This window comes from Camelus dromedarius, chromosome 17 (assembly GCF_036321535.1).
Source record: "Camelus dromedarius isolate mCamDro1 chromosome 17, mCamDro1.pat, whole genome shotgun sequence".
Taxonomy (NCBI): Eukaryota; Metazoa; Chordata; class Mammalia; order Artiodactyla; family Camelidae; genus Camelus; species Camelus dromedarius.
In genome coordinates, this window is record NC_087452.1 from 20,604,344 (window position 1) to 20,624,192 (window position 19,849).

At 37.9% G+C, this 19,849-nt stretch overlaps 1 protein-coding gene across 3 annotated transcripts in view; it reads right to left on the minus strand.

The window, feature by feature from the left end:
* SLC25A26 (solute carrier family 25 member 26) overlaps nucleotides 1–19,849 on the minus strand; it is a 113,154-nt gene that overhangs the window by 59,919 nt on the left and 33,386 nt on the right. For all 3 annotated transcript variants that reach the window (XM_010987376.3, XM_010987374.3, XM_010987375.3), the window contains one exon: nucleotides 19,162–19,209. In XM_010987376.3, coding sequence (XP_010985678.1) covers nucleotides 19,162–19,209 — 48 coding nt within the window. The remainder of the gene's footprint in view (nucleotides 1–19,161; nucleotides 19,210–19,849) is intronic.

Below are 19,849 nucleotides of genomic sequence, written 5' to 3' on the forward strand. Positions count from 1 at the left end.
GAATATCTAGCTAACAAAAATAAATCCAGTATGTTTCTTTACCACATATAGCTAAAAGTATGGGATTATACATATATACATAAGCAATCACATGTGCCTGCATGTACACACACTTTCTGCTTTCACAGTTGTCTAAGCTTTTAGTCTTAAAACTGACATTTGAATAAGTGAATATATTTTAGCAACTGATAAAATAAATTTTATGTGTTGCCTTATAACTTACTTATGCCAGTTTATTAAAAAAAAAGGCCTGTGCATACATGTTGTGAAAAATAAAATATGCTGTGCTTTACGTATCAAATACAAATTCAAAAAAGTTTTTTCTCAAATTGCTGGACAGTTACAAGTGTGTATATCCAATTTTAAATACAAATGATGAGTTCTAAATCTGAGACAAAGTTTTAGACATGTTTGATGTATCCTGAGCCATGCATGAAAAAGCATGTTATTTACAGATCAAAGCAAGCCTGAGTATCCTAAAACAACTAGAGTGAAAAATGCCCAAATCTAATTTCATCCCTGTCCACATGCTTCTTTGAACTAATAATTCAGCGAATTGATCAGTATGTTGAACTAATTAGCATGCTTAACGCCTGCCAACTTTGATGGCTCCAATTCTGTAAGAAATAGCATATAAAAAATAGTTTTTGCACACACAAGCAAATCTGAGAAATACAAATGCTAGTCCAAGTTCACATATGTCAAATAATGTCTCAAAAAGCCCCCAAATACCGGTGACACCTGTTTAATGCTAAGCTATGAAGTGGATTATAAATCATTTTGAGGTTTTGATTTGCATGAAACTAATTCAACAACATTTTTTTCCATTTTTTTAATGAGGTTCAGCACACATCTAACTATATTTTAACATAAGGAATCAAAAGTAAAGTTCCTGAAAAGAGTTAGTGCCTCAGGTTTTTAATTGTATTGAGAGTCACTTCACTCGAGATCTTTGAAGTGAAATCCCACACCTAAGAGCCAAAGGCAGAGGGTATGTCTTTACTACTCACACATTTGAGCCTCAAGGGACACATCTGGTACAAAGCTCTTCATAACGCTTATTTGCAGCAATCAATGAAAAACCCATAATAAACAGGTTACTAAGTATTCTATGCAGAATGTTAATTAGCTAAAATCGCCATGATTTGGGGAAAGGCCTAGTACGAGTTTTTTTTTTTCTAAGTTTTTCTTTTAATGTTGATATTCTAAGACCCATTCCTATAATTTACATGAAAACATTATAGACAGCCCTCCAAGCAAATTCCACCTTGGCTTGCAATTCTGCTTTCCCCTTCTGACTTGAGGCAAGAATTAGGCATTTAAAAAAAAAAACGGTTAACAAAGATCCCAACCCCAAAAGAGGGCTCGATACATGTGATTTCAGGCAGGAAGTCCAAGCTTAATGTGTTAGTGCCACTTGAAGTATAAAAAATACTCTTTAAAAGGCAGTTAGCGTATTTTTTTAGAATGCTTCCCAGTACTGACACATGGATTCCACTACTCTTCTCTACCTTCTTCTATTCTGTAAAATTATTACACAAAATTCAACTCCTCCAGAGGTCAAGGGTTTACTCCCTGACTGACGACTCATTCCCATACTTGCCAGCACTTGCACTATTATTTTCCACTATTGATGAACTGCTTTATAAATGCATATAACGTGCTCTTCCACACACAAGTAACAGAAGCTATCTGAGGGTAGACTCTTTGATCTCTTCTGTCTTATCCATACACTGCTAACTCCATAGCTCTGGACCCCGTACATAAGAAATGTTTTCAGGTGAGCTAAAACCACTAGGCCACCACCTCAGTAACATTATTTATCGTCCAACTATGCTGAACTTCTTCTAAGCTGCAGGATACAAAGTAAATGTCAATGATCTGTCTTTTGCATTAAATACTTCATATTAATTCCATGGTTTGTAGACTTTGCATTCCAGGAAGGCAGTGCTAGATTAAGAGTCAAATAATCTGGGTTCTCAACTTATCTTCGCCACAAGCTAGCAGAGTGATCTTGATTAGTCATTTCAGATCTTGTATTTCATAGGATTGTGTGAAGAGAATAACTCAGAGCGAAGATGCTTCATGCTTAGATAAAATAAAATACATAGCATCTTTTCCTTCTTTAAGTAAAGGTCAAGATTACTTACACTATTTGGCAATATCACAGCAACAACAACAGAGTGGTCCAAATTATATGGAAATACTACTACCTGTTGAATCACAGTCAGATGAAGAACTGTGGATCTAACTCACTGATGTTTACATATTAAAAGTACAGTAATTCAAGAAAAAGAGGCCACCCCTACAAAAATGGAAGAAAAAAAAGGACAAAAGATACATAAAGGTTTTAGAAGGTTTTTAGCCAGTTTTTCCTATCAGTTTTTTAAGAGATGGTTTATAAAGATAAAAGATGGAAAACACGTAAGTTTGGGGGTTGTTTTTCCAGACAGCCTATCAGTTAAAAGAAAAACAAAGGGGAATGTCTTTGAAAATCAGAACAATATCTTTCAAGACTGGGATGTTCAAAAATATGAACACAAATATCTGAGTAGGAAGAAAAACAAACACAGTGCTTGGCACCTAACAAGGAACCAAAAGAAATCTGTTCCACAGACAGACACACACAGATATAGCAAACCAAGTTTTTACAAAGATGCAAAGGCATTTCAATGGAGAAAAGACATTCTTTTCAACAATTGTTTTTGGATGGACACACTGCCCAAGGCAATCTACAGATTTAATGCAACCCCTATCAAATTACCCAGGACGTATTTCACAGAACTAGAACAGATCATAATAAAATTTACATGGAACCACAGAAGACCTAGAATTGCCAAAGCATTACTGAAGAAAAGGAAAGAGGCTGGAGGAATAACTCTCCCAGACTTCAGACAATACTATAGAGCTACAGTCATCAAGACAGCATGGTATTGGTACAAAAACAGACATACAGACCAATGGAACAGAATAGAGAGCCCAGAAATGAACCTACAAACTTTTGGTCATCTTCAATCAAAGACTTAAACATAAGACAAGATACAATAAACCTCTGAGAAGAAAATATAGGCAAAACACTATCTGACATACATCTCAAAAATGTTCTCCTAGGACTCTACCCAAGCAACGGAAATAAAAGCAAGAATAAACAAATGGGACCTAATTAAACTTACAAGCTTCTGTACAGCAAAGGAAATCATAAATAAAACAAAAAGACAACCTACGGAATGGGAGAAATTTTTTTGCAAATGAAACCAACAAAGGCTTAATCTCCAGAATAAGTAGCTCATACGACTTAATAAGAAAAACACAAACAACCCAATCCAAAAATGGGTGAAAGACCTAAACAAGCAATACTTCAAGGAAGAAATACAAATGATCAACAAGCACATGAAAAAATGCTCAATATCACTAATTATCAGAGAAATGCAAATCAAAACTACAATGAGATATCACCTCACACCAGTCAGAATGGCCATTATTTGAAAGTCCACAAATGACAAATGCTGGAGAGGCTGTGGAGAAAAGGGAACCCTCCTACACTGCTGGTGGGAATGCAGTTTGGTGCAGCCACTGTGGAAAACAGTATGCAGATTCCTCAAAAGACTAGGAATAGACTTACCATATGACCCAGGAATCCCACTCCTGTGCATCTATCCAGAAGGAATCCTACTTCAAAATGACACCTGCACCCCAATGTTCATAGCAGCACTATTTACAATAGCCAAGACATGGAAACAGCCTAAATGTCCATCAACAGATGACTGGGTAAAGAAAATGTGGTATATTTATACAATGGAATACTATTCAGCCATAAAAACTGACAACATGCCATTTGCAGCAACATGGATGTTCCCGGAGAATGTCATTCTAAGTGAAGTAAGCCAGAAAGAGAAAGAAAAATATCATATGAGATCGCTCATATGTGGAATCTAAAAAAAAAAAAAAAAAAAAAAAAAGAACATAAATACAAAACAGAAACAGACTCATAGACATAGAATACAAACTTGTGGTTGCCAAGGGGGAGGGGTGTGGGAAGGGACAGACTGGCAGTTCTATACTGACAGGCATATGTAGAATAGATAAACAAGATTATACTGTATAGAATAGGGAAATATATACAAGATCTTGTGTTAGCTCACAGTGAAAAAAAATGTGCCAATGAATATATGTATGTTCATGTATAACTGAAAAATTGTGCTCTATACTGGAATTTGACACAACATTGTAAAATGACTATAACTCAATGAAAAAAATGTTTAAAGATAAATAAATAAAACTATCCAACTTTTAGAGGGAAATATGGTAGATGACCTTAAGACCTGGAGTGAGACAGAGTTCTTAGCTTGACACTCAAAGTACAATTCACAGAAGAAAGCACTGACAGACCTTCAATGGGTGAATGTATTAACACACTGTGGCATATCCCAAAAGTGGAATGATTGAAAAGAATTAATACAATACAGTATGCAACAACTGGGATGAGTCTCAACAGCATTATGGTGACAGGAACTTCTTTCAAACATTTTATATTACATGACTCCATCTAAATGACATTCTCAAAAAGAAGACACTGTACTGATGGAGAACAGATCAGTCATCACCAGGGATCAGAAGCAGGGAAACGAGTGTGACTATAAAGGGACAGCACGAGAGAGTTTTGGGGATGATGGAAATAGCTGGTACCCTGACTGTACTGCTGGTATATGAATCTGTGTATGTGTTAAAAAAACTTACAGCTCTGTGTGCTAGTAAGTCAATTTTACAGTGTGATAACTTAAAAGACAAAATAAACAGTAATTGTTGTTCTTGCCTGAGATAAATATAGGAAAATGGGAAGGAGGGATAAAAGCAATGTGTTTAGTAGTGTCTCAGCCCAATAAGAGAACCTACATGCAATAATACACTTGGAATCCAGATCTTGGTTTGTGAACACCACTTCCCCACTAAAAGGAATCCAGGGCTCCTTGGAGAGGCAGCTGATTACAGGATTAGGCAGGGAAGTACAAAGGAAGACTGCGACACCTTGTTACACTAATAACAAAGTTCTCAAAGACTAATGGGGGAATGTTTTAAGAACAGAGAAGGAAGTTCAAAGAGGCCAAAAGTCGGGCAATGTGAGCATCAAAAAGTAATAACGGTAATGGATTGTAATTATTATATAACAGAGAATCCCTGACTGTGGTGATGGTTGCACATATCAGTGAATATACTAAAATCCAATGAATTGTTACTTTAAATGAGTAAATTGTACGACACATGAATTATATCTCAATGAAGCTGTTTAAAAAAAAAAAAAAGAATCCATCAGTCCTAAGGGATGTTTGAAAAAGAAGCTGGGGAGGGGGTGGGGAGCAAGGAGTGAGGGAGGCAGTAAAGGAGGAAAGCTCTTCTTTACAGAAGAGTGCCGACTAATAAATTTGGAGAAAAAGGACAGTGTGAGGAAAATCAGCATTTTGCAATCAGCAATGTAATAAATGCTTCAAGCAAGAAGCATCCACAGATGTTAAAAGTACTGGGTGAAAGATTATTGGGGAACAGGATATTCTCAAAATATAACCCCATAGATTTCTTTATAAAAACAAAGGTGAAATGAACGTCTAGAGTACAGAAAGCCACGGAATGCCAACTTAATCAAATGATCAAACTTAGTTTCACCAAATATGGGACATTATGTCACTCCTGGTACAATATTATGAAAGCACCCAGCATCATCTATGTGGTATCCATGCACACACACAATTTAATATATAACCTGAATGCAATCATAAGGAAATCAAACAATCCACATTATAGGAATGTTTATAGAGCAAGTGCCCCAGACTGGGAACATCAATGTCACGGGGGTGGGGGTGTAGGTTTGGGGAAACCTAACAACCGAATGCAGTACGTGATCCTTTACTGGGTCCTGGAGCAAGAAAAGTTATAAAGCTTTTATTATTGGGACAATAGGGAAAATTTTTAAACTGATCATACATTAGATAATATGAATATACCAATGTTAAATTTCTTGGGAATGACAATGGTATTGTTATGACAGGAATGACTCTATACTTAGAAAACATGCAGAGTATTTAGTGATGATCTAGATAGAATGTGTGCTACCTCCTTAAAAATGTTTCAGGAAACAAACACTGTATCGAGACAGACAGATAAAGCAGATGAGGCAAAACGTTAATCAGTGAATCTCAGGCAAAGAGAATATGTTTTAACTTTCCCTAAGTTGAAATTTTTCCAAACAAAATGTTGGAGAGGGAGAAGAAAAGAAAAAGAAGGTGTTCTATTCACTTTAAAATCTACTTACAACAGAGAAAAGGAAATGCATGCACTGATATGAAAAGAGCATTAAGAGTTCAGACAAAGCATTCAGAGCCCAACTCTGCCCTCTCTTAACTGCGTTATTTCATGTAGGTCAAATTAAACCACTGAATGTCAGTCTGCTCCCTGGTATTAAATAGGCAACTATCTGCTAGTTCAAAAAACGGTTTACAAGTTAGACAAACATTATAGATTAGTTGGGAATCATGACCAGTTACATAGGGTGTACACACTTTCCAAGCATTCGGTTGACAATCATGACTCTTTGTAGGATTACTGTAAAGATTAAATGAAAAACATATGAAGAATTTCTGCTCTGGCAAGTGGCAGATGCTGGATAAATTCAATCCACCTCCCTCCTTCAAATAAAGTGACAAGAACTTACTGACAAGTTACTAAGTGCCAGACCCTTTGTTTGATGCTTTACTTAATCAAAACTAGTCCAAAACTTAGTGATTAAGATGTGTTATCCACACAATTTTTTCACACTCTTATTAAACACCTATAAGGACGAAGAAAGAGCTTTTGTTAACAGTTGTGTGAATCAGCATATAAATCAGCAGAGCGTAACTCCCACAAGACCTTCGCCGCTCACTATGAGATGTATCATTGTCTCCCCCGAACACAGATACTACTGGTATCTCCTACCAGACAAAAGACATACTTAAAAGAGATACTTGATTTATCCTCTGAAGAAAATTAAACTTCATTCCAAAGTGATTTTTTAAGTCGGTCATCACTCCAGCTCCCAAAACAGAAGTCTGGAATAATTCACAGGTAAACAACAAAAAGACTCCTCACACGTGGATCAAGATATAGGGGAGCTTTATTAGAAAACCTGGTGTCAGTTTAAAAGATTCCTAAACACAAATTTAACGCCTTATTTCCCAAGTATAATCAGGATACACACAGAACTGGTAAGATCCACATGCTTCTCTAAGAATCATAACTTATTGACTAATTCCTTCCCATTTAAAAAAAAAAAGAATAAATGAAACATAGCTGAGGCCAGGGAATCATCACGAATAGTTATCACCAAGCGTCCTGAGTAAGAACCCTGGTAAGCTATATTAGGAACTAGAGAAAGATAATTAACCTGACAAAACATCGTGATCAAATAAAGGACTTCAAGCAAAGGAGCTATGTATCATTACACTCATACCTTCCAATGTTTTCATTAGATGGAGACAGTAAAGAGCCAGAGGTGTAAGCTTTGAGAGGCAGAGCTGTGGTCAAACTCAGGCATTTTGGCTGCAAAGCCCACATGGTCTAAACCACGGTGCTCTGAGGCCTCCAGGCAACAGCAAATCCAGCCCATTAGGGCGGTGAGGAGAAGTCCAGACACAGTGAATGATCACAGCGGATCAGAACAGGAAGACAGAAGATTCCAAGATTCCCAAGGGAAGAAGAAACACAGTGCTACAAAAAAAAAAAAAAAAAAAAAAAAACTACGATTTTGAGGCTGCCACACTCAAATATATGAAAAAGGCACAGTGCACCCCAAAACAGCAGTTAGAAACTCCAAGAAAAAAACATTAAAAAGTTCACGTCCCAAATGTCCCACAAATTAAAATACAGGATAAATTTTAGCAAGTGATGGAACGCAAGAAGACAGTCTATTTGTTCAGGTGTTGGAAACAGCTCTTTCAGGGTAACGCAGGGCCGACACAAAAGGAAGTATAACCCTAGCACGCTACTTGGCCTGGCGAGCACGAATGAAGTCTCAAATACTGCAAACACGAGTTCACTGGTGGTCAACTTTTAGAATCAATCCAGAAATGCCATGAAAGAAGTGACGGTGGCTGAGGAACAGGAGGAAAGTGTCAGCCGTCACGGAAGTGCAGACGAGAAAACATCACTTCTGAAAGTTAAGGAGGGTAAGGCGAAAAAAAGGACCTCATCTTACAAGAAGAAAATTATAACATACTGGGAGTTTGCGGGATAAGAAATACATGGTTTGACATTTCTAAAATAACTGGAGGAGTGAAGTTCATGTAACTGGATGGCTAGGATGAGATAAGGCTGGCAAGGGGCTAAATCCCATCTTCCACTCCAGGGACTCAACAGAGTGCACCTAAAACTAAGCAAGAAAGAGACGTATAAACACATCACTCAGAAATATGGATGTAATAAGGAGAAATAAAAAAGGAAACAGCTAAAAGCGGTTACCTCTAGAAAGTGGGACCAGGATGGAGAGGGACAGGGCAGGAGACATGCTTTTCATCATAAAAATCATCTATATTTTTTGAATCATTGCTAGTTATTACTTTGATTAGAAAATTTTTTAATTAAGTGGTAAATTTACATTTTCATTATATTAAGAGGTCATTTTAAAAATAAAAGTATTTCATACAATGCCCAAATATGGCATTTTTTTCAGCTTTTTATTATAAAAAAAATTTACAGACTTTCATACAAGTTGCTAAAATAATATAGGGAGTTCACATATATCCTACACCTAGCTTCCCTAATGTCCAGAAATTAAATCACCAGAGTATGATGATCAAAACTAACTATCAGCAGTGGCGGGGGGGGGGGGGGGCAGAGGGGTATAGCTCAGTGGTAGAGTGTCTGCATAGCATGCACGAGGTCCTGGGTTCAGTCCTTGGTACCTCCATTAAATGAAGGAGGGAAGGAAGGAAGAAAGAAACCTAATCCCCCCCTCCTCCAAAAAAGCAAAACAACAACAACAAAACCCTACCGCTGTACCACTGACAGCTGTAATACCACTGTAATACTAACAGCTAAATCATAGGCCGTATTTGGATTTCCCCAGTTTTCCCCCCAATACCCTTTTTCTCTTCCAAGATTCAAACCAGGATCCCTCCCTGTGTTTGCTTGTAGTGCCTCCTTAATCTTCTCCTATATGTGACAATTCTCTTCATCTCGATTTTTCATGACTTCCACAGCTTTGTACAATGTTCCTCAGTTTGGGTCTGCCGGATATTTTCTCATGATCAAGTTGAGATTATGTATTTTTTGGCAAGAAGAACAAAGAAGCTATACTGTGCATCATATTGGCAGTGTATGACATCATACACCTCATTACTGGTAATGTTAACCTTCATCACTTGAACAAGGTAGCATCTGCCAGTTCTTCTAAGCGTAAAATTACTATTTTTCCCTTTGTAAATGAAAAATTGCTTGAGGGGAAATACTTTAAGACTGTGATACTCATTTTCAGTAAGTTAAATAATACTTATTGGTTCCTATATTTTAGAGATACATAATGAAGTATTTGTGGGATTATAAGATAATATTATTCAAGAATCTTGGATTGGAAAGCACTATTTATTGATCTTGGAATTTAGTTTTTTAATTCAAAACACTTTTTAAAAGGTGCCAAGCAATCAATTCAAGAGCTTTTGAGGATCAGGTACTGAAGTTTGTCACCAGTATTTAAAACACAGGCATTGCGCGCCCTCTAGTGTACATTTCTATAACACAACTTTTGCACTGACAAATTCAATTAAAAAGTATTTTCACCAAGGCAAAGAAATAACCTCCCTCACACTATTTTTCTGCTTCTCCACTAGTCAATAAATTATTTATCAATTATTTTGCCAATTAACAAAATCATCTCAATGCCAAATATTATTGACTTCTTCCCATCTTTCGGGCTGTTTCTCCGAACACAGCCCAGGGAAGAAAAGAGGACAGAAGGCTAAAATCAAAGTATCTTTAAGCAACCTTAACGAACGAAGGCTAGAGGAAAGATGTTGAAATCAGTTTCAGTGCCTAATTCAGGAGCACAATTCATTGTGTTCTGCCTGTACACACAGCTCCACTTCCACCTTGTAGAATACTCTAACATTCAGAAATTGTGCTCCACCTCAAGTTAACAGATTTGGTCCACATCTCAGATACTACCACTTTATTTTCCTATGATTTACTGAAAAATGCGGAGAGCAATGAACTGTGAGTTTATCTGCAAAACATTAGCAGGAAGTGTAACCAGAAACACAGGCTTTGGAATCACACAGGCTGGGCCTCAGCTTCCAGACCTGCCACATACTGGCTGTACTGCTTAACCTTTCCACGCCTCAGCCTCCTGGTTTTCTTTCAATTAAAAAGAAAAAAAGGGGGGAGGGGAAGGGCTAGTATCTTATGGTTTTATTTGAAGATTAGAAAAACACAAGTGAAGTACATGATCTGAATTCAAACTGTTAACTATTATCACTGTGTGATCCCAGGGAAATCTAGCTCCAGATTGTAGAACCCACAGGTTAACATTTTCAACAGTTCTTTTAAATGACTCCCTGCAACCACAATCCTTGATAAAAAATTCTAGATTTTACCTTCATATTTGGTTTTCTAAATACATATAGTTTCTTCATTAATATCCCTTATAAGACAGTGTTTGGTCAGACAACAAGATAATATACAATCCTAAGAATCTCAAGAGTAATTTTTACCCACAGTGTTCACTGTACATAATTTGCACATATCTGATAAAAGATTCTCTTCATGAATAAGTTGTTTGCTATTTTCATATGTCATTTCAGAAAGTGCTTCACATACATAAAATATTCATAGGAGCAGCCCTTAACAAGAAATGACCAAATTAAAATAAGGGCTATTTGTGGAGGACACAAGAATACCAGGAATGTGATGAGAAAAGACAAGGGGAAAATTAAGCTCGCTGTTAGGGCAGAAAGTTTAGATGGCAGAAAACACAAACTTGCCTCGGAACTGAGAACTCCGTAATTCTGGCCAAACGCATCTTAGCCTGAGCATCTGTTGGAGAATTTAAATATCTAAGTACTTAAAACCAGTCTACTTCCGTAAAGTGTGATTAAGTCATAGGTTTGTTCATTAAATATTTTCTGACTATGCTGAATATCAAGGACTCTTCTAGGTGTCGGATTAACGGAAGGAAAGAAAACATGCAGGAGGCACTTGACCTCAAAGCACAGATATTCTAGCAGGGGAGGAAGGCAGGAAGCAAGTTTACAAACGAGAAATGAAGATAATTTCAGATAATGGTACCTGCTAGAGTACCAAGCGAGTGTTGGGGATTTGGGCAGGTGTATTTTAGGCCGAATGGTCACAGCAGGCCCCTGAGAGAAGGGACATGTGAACTAACACCTGAATGCTAAGAACAAATTACGCAAACATGCAGAATAATATGCTCTTATAAGACACTATTCTCCATGAATATCACTATCAAAGCCAATTCTCTGTTTACATCCTCTGATCAACTTTTCTTTTAATGCCATGTGGGCTTCTAGTTGTTGAGAACTTATTTTCTCATTTTGTCTACTTAAAGGTTTAAAGATAAGAAAGATATAAATATGGACTATCAATTTTAAATATTTATTTTCCTCCCCAGAAAAATCTGTCTGCATATAAAATGCAAAATATACAGCTCACCTCAGGGGTTAATATCATGGGCTCTCAAGTCCTCGATCTTCTCCCTTACTGGATGCGAGACTCGGGACGAACCACAGCCTCACTAAGCCTCAGTTTCTAAAAAGCAGGGGTTGCGTTTTGGGTTACTATGAGGATTATATGAAATAAAGCATGCTAAGAACTCAGCGCAGTGACAAGCACTGTAAAGACTTGCAAGTATTAGCTATTATTTCAATTGCGATTTACGTGTTTTTAAAGAAAAGTATGTATATATGACTATCAAGACAGGTATATGAGATCTTAACTTCATATTCAAAACTATAAAAAATAAGTAACTTTGAAGTAATTTCCTGTTTTCAGAATAATAATTATAAAGAGACAAATGATTTTTAGAAAGAGGTTCCGCACTGGTGCCCAAAAGAACAAAGGTGACAGAAAAAGAATAAGAGTAGACAGACATCACAATTTATAGAGTAGAATTACATGTCCAAAAATTGCAGTCCAGACAGGTGCCCTGGATGTGAACAACAGGGTCCCCAACTATGGTGCTGAAGTCAGAGATGCATAAAAAACTGAGCTTAAACTAGAAGGACTGGAATAGACAGAAAACAGCAGGCTTTGTAGGGTGGTGACTCAGTGTCCCAGCCCCCTCTCTGCCTGCATCTACCGATCACACTGCAAAGCTACACACACATTCAACTTGCCAAGTCCTGCGCAACTGAGACTGAAGACACCTGGCCCAAGGAAGCTTTTGTTTCCCAGCTAAACAGAGTGACAGGTAATGCCTCCTGCCCTTCCCACTTCTTCATGCTTGGAAAGGGGCCACGATGCCTAAAAGTGCAGCAGCCATTTTGTAACCATGAGTAAATGAGCCCGAGTATTGAGGTTTGTCAAGCAGGATGAAAAAGCCTGGAGCCTCAATGCCTTTATGTAACTGGGACACCAGCCTCAGAGTGACCATCTCCAGATTTCTTGTTACAGAATGAGAAAAACATTTTTTGTTTAAGAAAAACCTTATTTACTGCAGCCACTGTAGTCAGATTTTCTGTATTTTGCAGCCTAAATGCCATCTAAACTAACACACAAAGATGAAGGAAAAGGATCTTTCACACGAGATGAAAAGCAAAAGGAACACCACAGACAAAGCTACTTCAGTATTTTGGTTTATGAGGCTCACATTTAAAAAGAAGAATTAAGAGCTAATTTATTTCCACCTTTATCCAATAGCTTTCCCGTATGTTCACACTGAAGGCGCATGCTACTGCGCGCACTTCCCAGTGAGCCCTACCCACAGGAAGTGGCATCCCCTCAGGACAGCACGGCCAACGTGCAACAACGGAAGTGTGCAGCCTTCCCACGCTGCACACTGCGAGTGAAACTTACCCACAGAATGAGGAGAGTAAATAGCAGCTGGTTTCATGTAAACAAAACATGTGAAAATATGTACCAAAGGGCTGAAGCAATTTTTCTACATTAATTTTACTAAACTGTTCCTTCTAAAAATGTTTGTTTATTTAAGAGACGATGAAAAACTGTAGGCTAACATCCCATATTTGAGAAGTAATAATCTTACGCTCTAGGATTAAAGAATGAACTATTGCTCATTCTTCATAGACCATCTCTACCGTAAAGTTATAATAATGTAAATGCAATTAGGTGACTCATTTTATAAACCGCTTGTGATTAAAGGCAGTAATTCATTTTCATTTGTTTAATATTCCCATTAATAAGAATGTCTCATTACGCATTTACGGAAAGCCTGAACAATAAAACAATGGACAGAAGCCAAGAGCAAACGGATTTTTTTCTTTTCCCATGAAGTTAACATTATGGAATTTTAACAGATGTTCTATTTGGTCATAGTTAATAAAATGAATTATGTAGGATTAAAACAAGGTTCAATGTGTTTGCATTGGATTTTAACTGAAAAGCAATTTCACATTAAAAGTTTGGAAAGATTTATCATCACTTTTTACCGCTTACTGTGAATTACTAAGATGTGGGGAAAAAAGTGAATTACTTTTTGAAAGAAACTAAGGCTTATCAAAACTAGTTTTTCAAGGTTTAACAAGATTGAGATCTTAGAAAAGAGTTGCTCTTTGGTATTTCATCACCTATAATACAGTCTAACAAAAGGCTGAGCCACCACCCCGCAAACATCCAAGTCGCCTTAGAGCCCCCTCAGCATTCGGAGATGGTCACAGTGTCCACAGCACCTGAACAAAAAATAATCAAACTTTAAGGAATGAAAAAAACAAATATTTACTGAGTGCTGACTTTGTGGAAGGTGTTAAAACAGAGCCTCCACCTCTTACAAAGTGGTAAAAATCTAATCCCTGTCTTCAAGGGGAATATATATGCTGTCTGGAAAGACAAAGCATAATTACATGTAGCCAGGCAAAATGTAAAGACAGACCAAAAAAGAAAGGAAGAGATAAAGCCAAGAAAACCGTTTCATACACACACACACACACACACACACACACACACACACAGAGACATGCAACACTGATAAAGGAGGAAAATTCTCATCGTTTTCTGACTATCATGAAAGCCTTAAAAGCACAGACTTAAGAACAGTAAATAAGTAATAGAAGTTCTAGCTATAGTTGCTTGAAAACAATTTTCAACAGAAAACATTCAAGTGTTGCAATCTTAATCAGAAAGCCTTCTTCTAAGTGGGTAATCTTATTCAGAGAAAAAAAATTCCAGTAAATTACCAATCTGACCCAAAAAGGAATAATCATAATAACTTTCCAACCAGTTTACATTAATAATTTTGATCAATTCAACCATCAACTAAGGTAACTGTACATTATTATAACCAATATGTTGTTTTTCCTACAGAAGTAGCCAGCGAACAGAAAATCAGATGCAAGTTGCAATTTGTTAACTGAATAAACAATTCCATTCCACAAGACATTTGGATAAAACAGTCTCCAACTGTTAGCTGAGAAGCTTTTTAAATCCTAAAGGTTAGCTGGCCTCCAGTCCAAACACAACTATTGTTATTCATCCTCCTGAAGTGGCATTCACACGTTCCACAAGGTTGCATCCCTTGACCTGAGAGCCTGGAAGCAGGCTTCTTCACCTGAGTCTCCCAGCAGACCACACAGCTGTAACACCTCCTTCCAGAGACCACAAGAACCATCTATGCGAAGTTTCCAGCGCAGAGGGGCAAACATGAGCTCAAAGACGTTAAGTAACTTTTAAGTAACTTGCCAAGAGCAGGCAGCTGGTAAGTGGCAGTGGCATTCCACACTGGGATGTCACTTCCTGTCAGAAGCCCCTTCTGTTACCAAGAATACCACCCGTTACAGTTACCATATTTTGGACACACACGTGCGACAGGGTCTGTGGAAAGCTATTCACATTGGATCTCTTCGTTCAATTCTCACAATAACTTCAATACGATTCAAGTCATCAGTTCTCAGTAAAGGAATAAAATTGTTCCCAGATATATGTTCATGTGCCCAGGCTCACTTAAAATAACAACTACAGTGAGATCATTTATCACCTCTGAGATTGCAGTGGATGAGGCACAGGAAAACAAGGATCCCCCACATTGTGGGCAAAAGGCTCGACTGGTACTTCCGTGATGGACAATGTGTTGATGTGCATCAAAATTATAAACTCCTCGACACCCTAAACCAGGAAATTCTACTTTTCAGCATGTAATCTATGAACATCCTCAACCATGTCCGAAACAACACAGGAACAGTATTACTATAGCGCATCTGTCATGCCCACCAATGAGGGAACTGTGGTACAATGATTCGTTTGCACAGTGGAGTCCTATACAATCATAAAAAAGCAAGCATGCTCCTTATACAGTGATATGAAATGATCTCTAAAATATTTTGGTTAAAGAGACAAGATGCAGAACACTTAGGATAGGGAAGCTCTGGAAAAACACTCAAGAGACTCCTATAACACAAAGACTTTTGGGGAAAAGGCACTGAGTGGGTAGACGACAGAGCTGGGAGACTTTGAAGGACGATCCTTAAGGCTTGATTCCTACATGTTCATGTTCCCAGAGACTAGATATGGGGAAACTCTTACTGAAACAGACAATAAAGGAAACTAAGTTTGGAAAGCTGCCACATCTACCTGCGAGTGAACTTTGTAATCAGAGTGGGGAATTTTGCACCTAAAGGGACAGACTGAAAGCTTCAATGAACCTATCAACAGGATGAATGGCTTGTTTTGGCCTGCCTGCGTGCTTGATTTTGAATGCATGTGTAACAGAATTTGCTGAGAGACTTGCTTTACTGAAGGCCTGGGAGCAAAAGTGGGGTGAGAGGGGGAGATTGCCACCACCTATTTCAAACCTCCGCAGTGGCTACTCTCATCCACCAAAAAGAAGCCAGGAGACCCTCACTACCAAAACGGCAACATCCTGCCACTGAGGCCTCTCCAACCAGCACCTGACTGTCAGATTCATGCAGGTGAGAGTTAGAAACCAGTCATCTGTCCTCCAAACTCCAGTGGACATAAGTCAGGCTTTTCCAAGGGCTTTTCCCATGGGATAGACTCCAGTGCCCTGACAAATATCCAGCTGGGTTGAGAGAGTCAACCTTTCCTCTCGGCAAATGCCCCACTCAGTTGAGTGCTTCCTTGAAGCGCCCTCAGCAGGCCTGAGGTAAAGGGGAATCACTCCTGACTCTTCCCTGGGCGTGAAATCCCCAGTTCTGCTTCCATAAGCAAGGTACACACAACACGTGTTCTCTCACAGTCCTGGGCCTTTTCTTGTGTTGTTACATGTGCCTGTCTCCTTGACTAGTTCTAATCGCCACTCCTTCAAGTATTAAGCCCAGACTAATTTTTTTTAACGCAGTGAAGTCCGAGTACCGCTGCAGCACTGCTTCCTCGGAGCCCCAGCTGCATCTCGCACACGCGAATCACTGCAGGCCTAGCACACCGGTGTGCCTACTCCCCTCCTGGACTGCCCCCCAGAACGTGAATCCTTCAGGGCAGAAATGTTCTGTGTGGTGCCCAACACACAGCAGGCACTCTTAAAACAACAGTCAAGTAGAATTTGTGGGTAAAATGCACTTGATGGGCTTAACTTTTTTTGGGGGGGGGGGGAACAACTTGTCTTTCTCTGCTTTCTTTTGCTTTAGAAAGTCCTGATTCACATCCCAACATCATGAGGCTGCTCTCCATAGAACTTTTGGGACAACCAACTCTCTGAAATGAGGCTGGCTATGAAAGCAGCTGGGATTCTGCTCCCCATTTCCATCTTACTGAAATAACAGCACTGGACCACAACGTTTGGCCACATCTCATTCGGTCTAGATCATGAGGAAAATGAACACTGAAAGTGTAAGGTAAATAGTGTAATCTGTTGACCTTGCTTAGACTCCATCTCAAATTCACAGTAACTAAAGTAATTTAGGAGAACACAGGGATAAGCACGCAATCTCCACAAACATCAAATACAGAGAAAAAATGTGACAGCATTCACAAAATCTAAAGAACACACATAATCTATTTTATAATGCATGGATTCAAACTTCAATCTCATTCTAATGGACTACTGCTAGGGAGATAAAGCTATTTTGAAGGAAAAATTGTACACAGAATAAATGTGTAGGTTTCCTGGTGATTCTCACTAAGGCTTCAATGTATTTTCTTATTGAAACAATCAAACAAGCTCTTGGCAAAAAGATTAGATACTGGTGTCAGAACGATGTAAGAAGCAAAACTATTTATAATGCAAAAATTTTGTTTAAAGCAGATACATCACTTTTTATTTTACTCATTTTGAAAAGAAGCTATGTTTTATTCAGCAATAATCCTTCTCTCACTCTATCAGACAATCTGTACAAAAGCAGTATTTCAACCAAAATCAGTTCTGAAGGATCTTTTATGAAAATGCATAATGCAGAAGACCCCAATTAAATTTCCAACAAAGCACTGCCATTTTGAGTAAACAAAGTCATCTCAGTAGGGTCACACTTTCTACAAGAATTGCAGCCCAGAAATTAATTACTAGTGTGACATATGTCAAAACAGATTTTCAAAAGAACAGAATGCAGTTGTAAGCATGTGTTTTATCTATTTGTTTGTATGCACAACCAGTATTCCCTGGCATGTGAATATATTCATTTATTCAGTATATCTCAGAAAAATAAAAAGGCTCACTGCCCCCCACCCCATCCTGCACCCAGGTGAAATCGGAGTAAATAACACATGTTTAGTGAGTCAGAAAACAAGTACAGAATGAAGATACAGTGCGGGTGATATTTTTGAAAGGCAGAAGTCATCTTCACACAAATAACTAATTTTGAAACATTCAGTCTGCCTTCAAAAAAGTTTTTCAAAGATATACATCAACTACACCACACTACACTAAAGGTTACTACTTTGTGGAAATCAAAGCTTCAAAATAACACGTAACCGTGCTGGTGGTTCATAAGGAAGACTAATCTAGAGTAAAAACAAACAAAAAGACTTCCTAGGAATAAAATTAGGATTCTGAAGAATCTCAACATTCTGCTGATTATCACAATCATTATTTAAATTAAAAACATTTTTAAAAATGAAAACATTTTGGCACCTAAGGGAACTCCAGACAAAACAAAGATTGAGAGCAGAGGAATGCAGACTCTCTTCCGTATTTTAACAGAAAATCACATCCTAATCCTTTTCACAGTGTATATACCTACATCAAATCATCACACTGTACATTTCAAATATATCACAATTTTATGTCAATTATATCTCAAAAAACTAAAAAAACAAAAAAAACCTAGCATTTAAACTCATAAAAAAAATCTTACGTCCCAAATCAAGATTTCTCTCATATTTCAAGTATCTAAAAATCAACTTTCGAACTTCAAAATAGCCTCTTCCACATGAGGCAAAAATTAAAACATGCTTCCTGCAGTAATACAATCACTTTGCTTTTTCAACCAAAAAAAGAAGACACTGATCACATACTGAATCCTAGAGTTTCAGGGTTGGAAGGCCCAGAGAGGTGGACAGCTTGCTCTGGGGCACACATACTGCATGTCACAGGAGGGCCAGCACTCCAGGCCAGACTCAACTTTCCAGGGCATCATACTTTGTTATTAGGAAGACAAGAGCTAATGGCTTGATTTTTCACATAAAAACAGACTATTGAGACGCTTGTCCGCTAGAGTGCTTCTTTCATTGCCAATTCTTCATGAATTCTGTGTATACGGTAATTAACTCAATATTTACCCTTAGTAGTTACTTCTTAATATTTCAGCTATCACAGACGTGTAGCCACCCCCAGTGACAATGAAGCTATAGGATGGAACGCTCTGACCCCTGGGACTGCTCTCTGGCCAGACCCAAGCTACCCATTCATTAGATGTCAGAGCCGAGATAAGATGAAACAATGTTTTACAAAGCGATCATAATTTCCCTCTGTAATTCTTTTAAACCAGTTTCTCCAAATACATTTCCTGAATGAAGCATATCATTCTTTGACACGTAAGTACTGGAAAGTAAGTTTCTTACCTCTCTTAAAACAGTGCTTTTGTAGCCTCTGTACAGTCCTTGTATGCCCTGAAACACACCAAAGGCCAAGAGCTCAGAAAGTTAGAACAGTAAAGACTTCTGAATGACATTCTGCATAAAGCAGATTCACCTTTTCTAAAGTTTCAGTTCTAAAACACTCATAATTGCCACAGTTCTGTAACCGGTCAAAGGTTCTGAACTGGCCTAAGGCATATAAAGCTCAAGCCAGCTCCTGTGAAAATGGGACCATCTCTCATAATAAAGCTGACTAATATTAGTTAAGCTTTATTTGCTTTCAACATTTCTTCTCTTGAAAAGAATACTTGAGCAGATTTAGATAAACATATTTCTAAAAGCAAATGCACAGAAAATGCCAATTATCTTTTCATATAAAAACAGATTCCATGGTTGTAATCATAAGGCATCACAAATTCACGAATAACCTCGCAGTAGTGATCGATACCTCTGAACAAGCCCGATCTATTTAATCAAATACACATGATTCAACAGGGACTTTTACTGGATTGATCTCATTCATAAGATTAAATATTTAATGTTCTCCTCACCTAGGTGACGGAAGGATCATTAAGAATAACTTTTGTAAAACTTAGACTCACTGAAATTTCCATGTGATTGATTTCCATTTTTTAAAAAAAAGGCTTCTGTATGAACTATAAAGAAAAGCAGG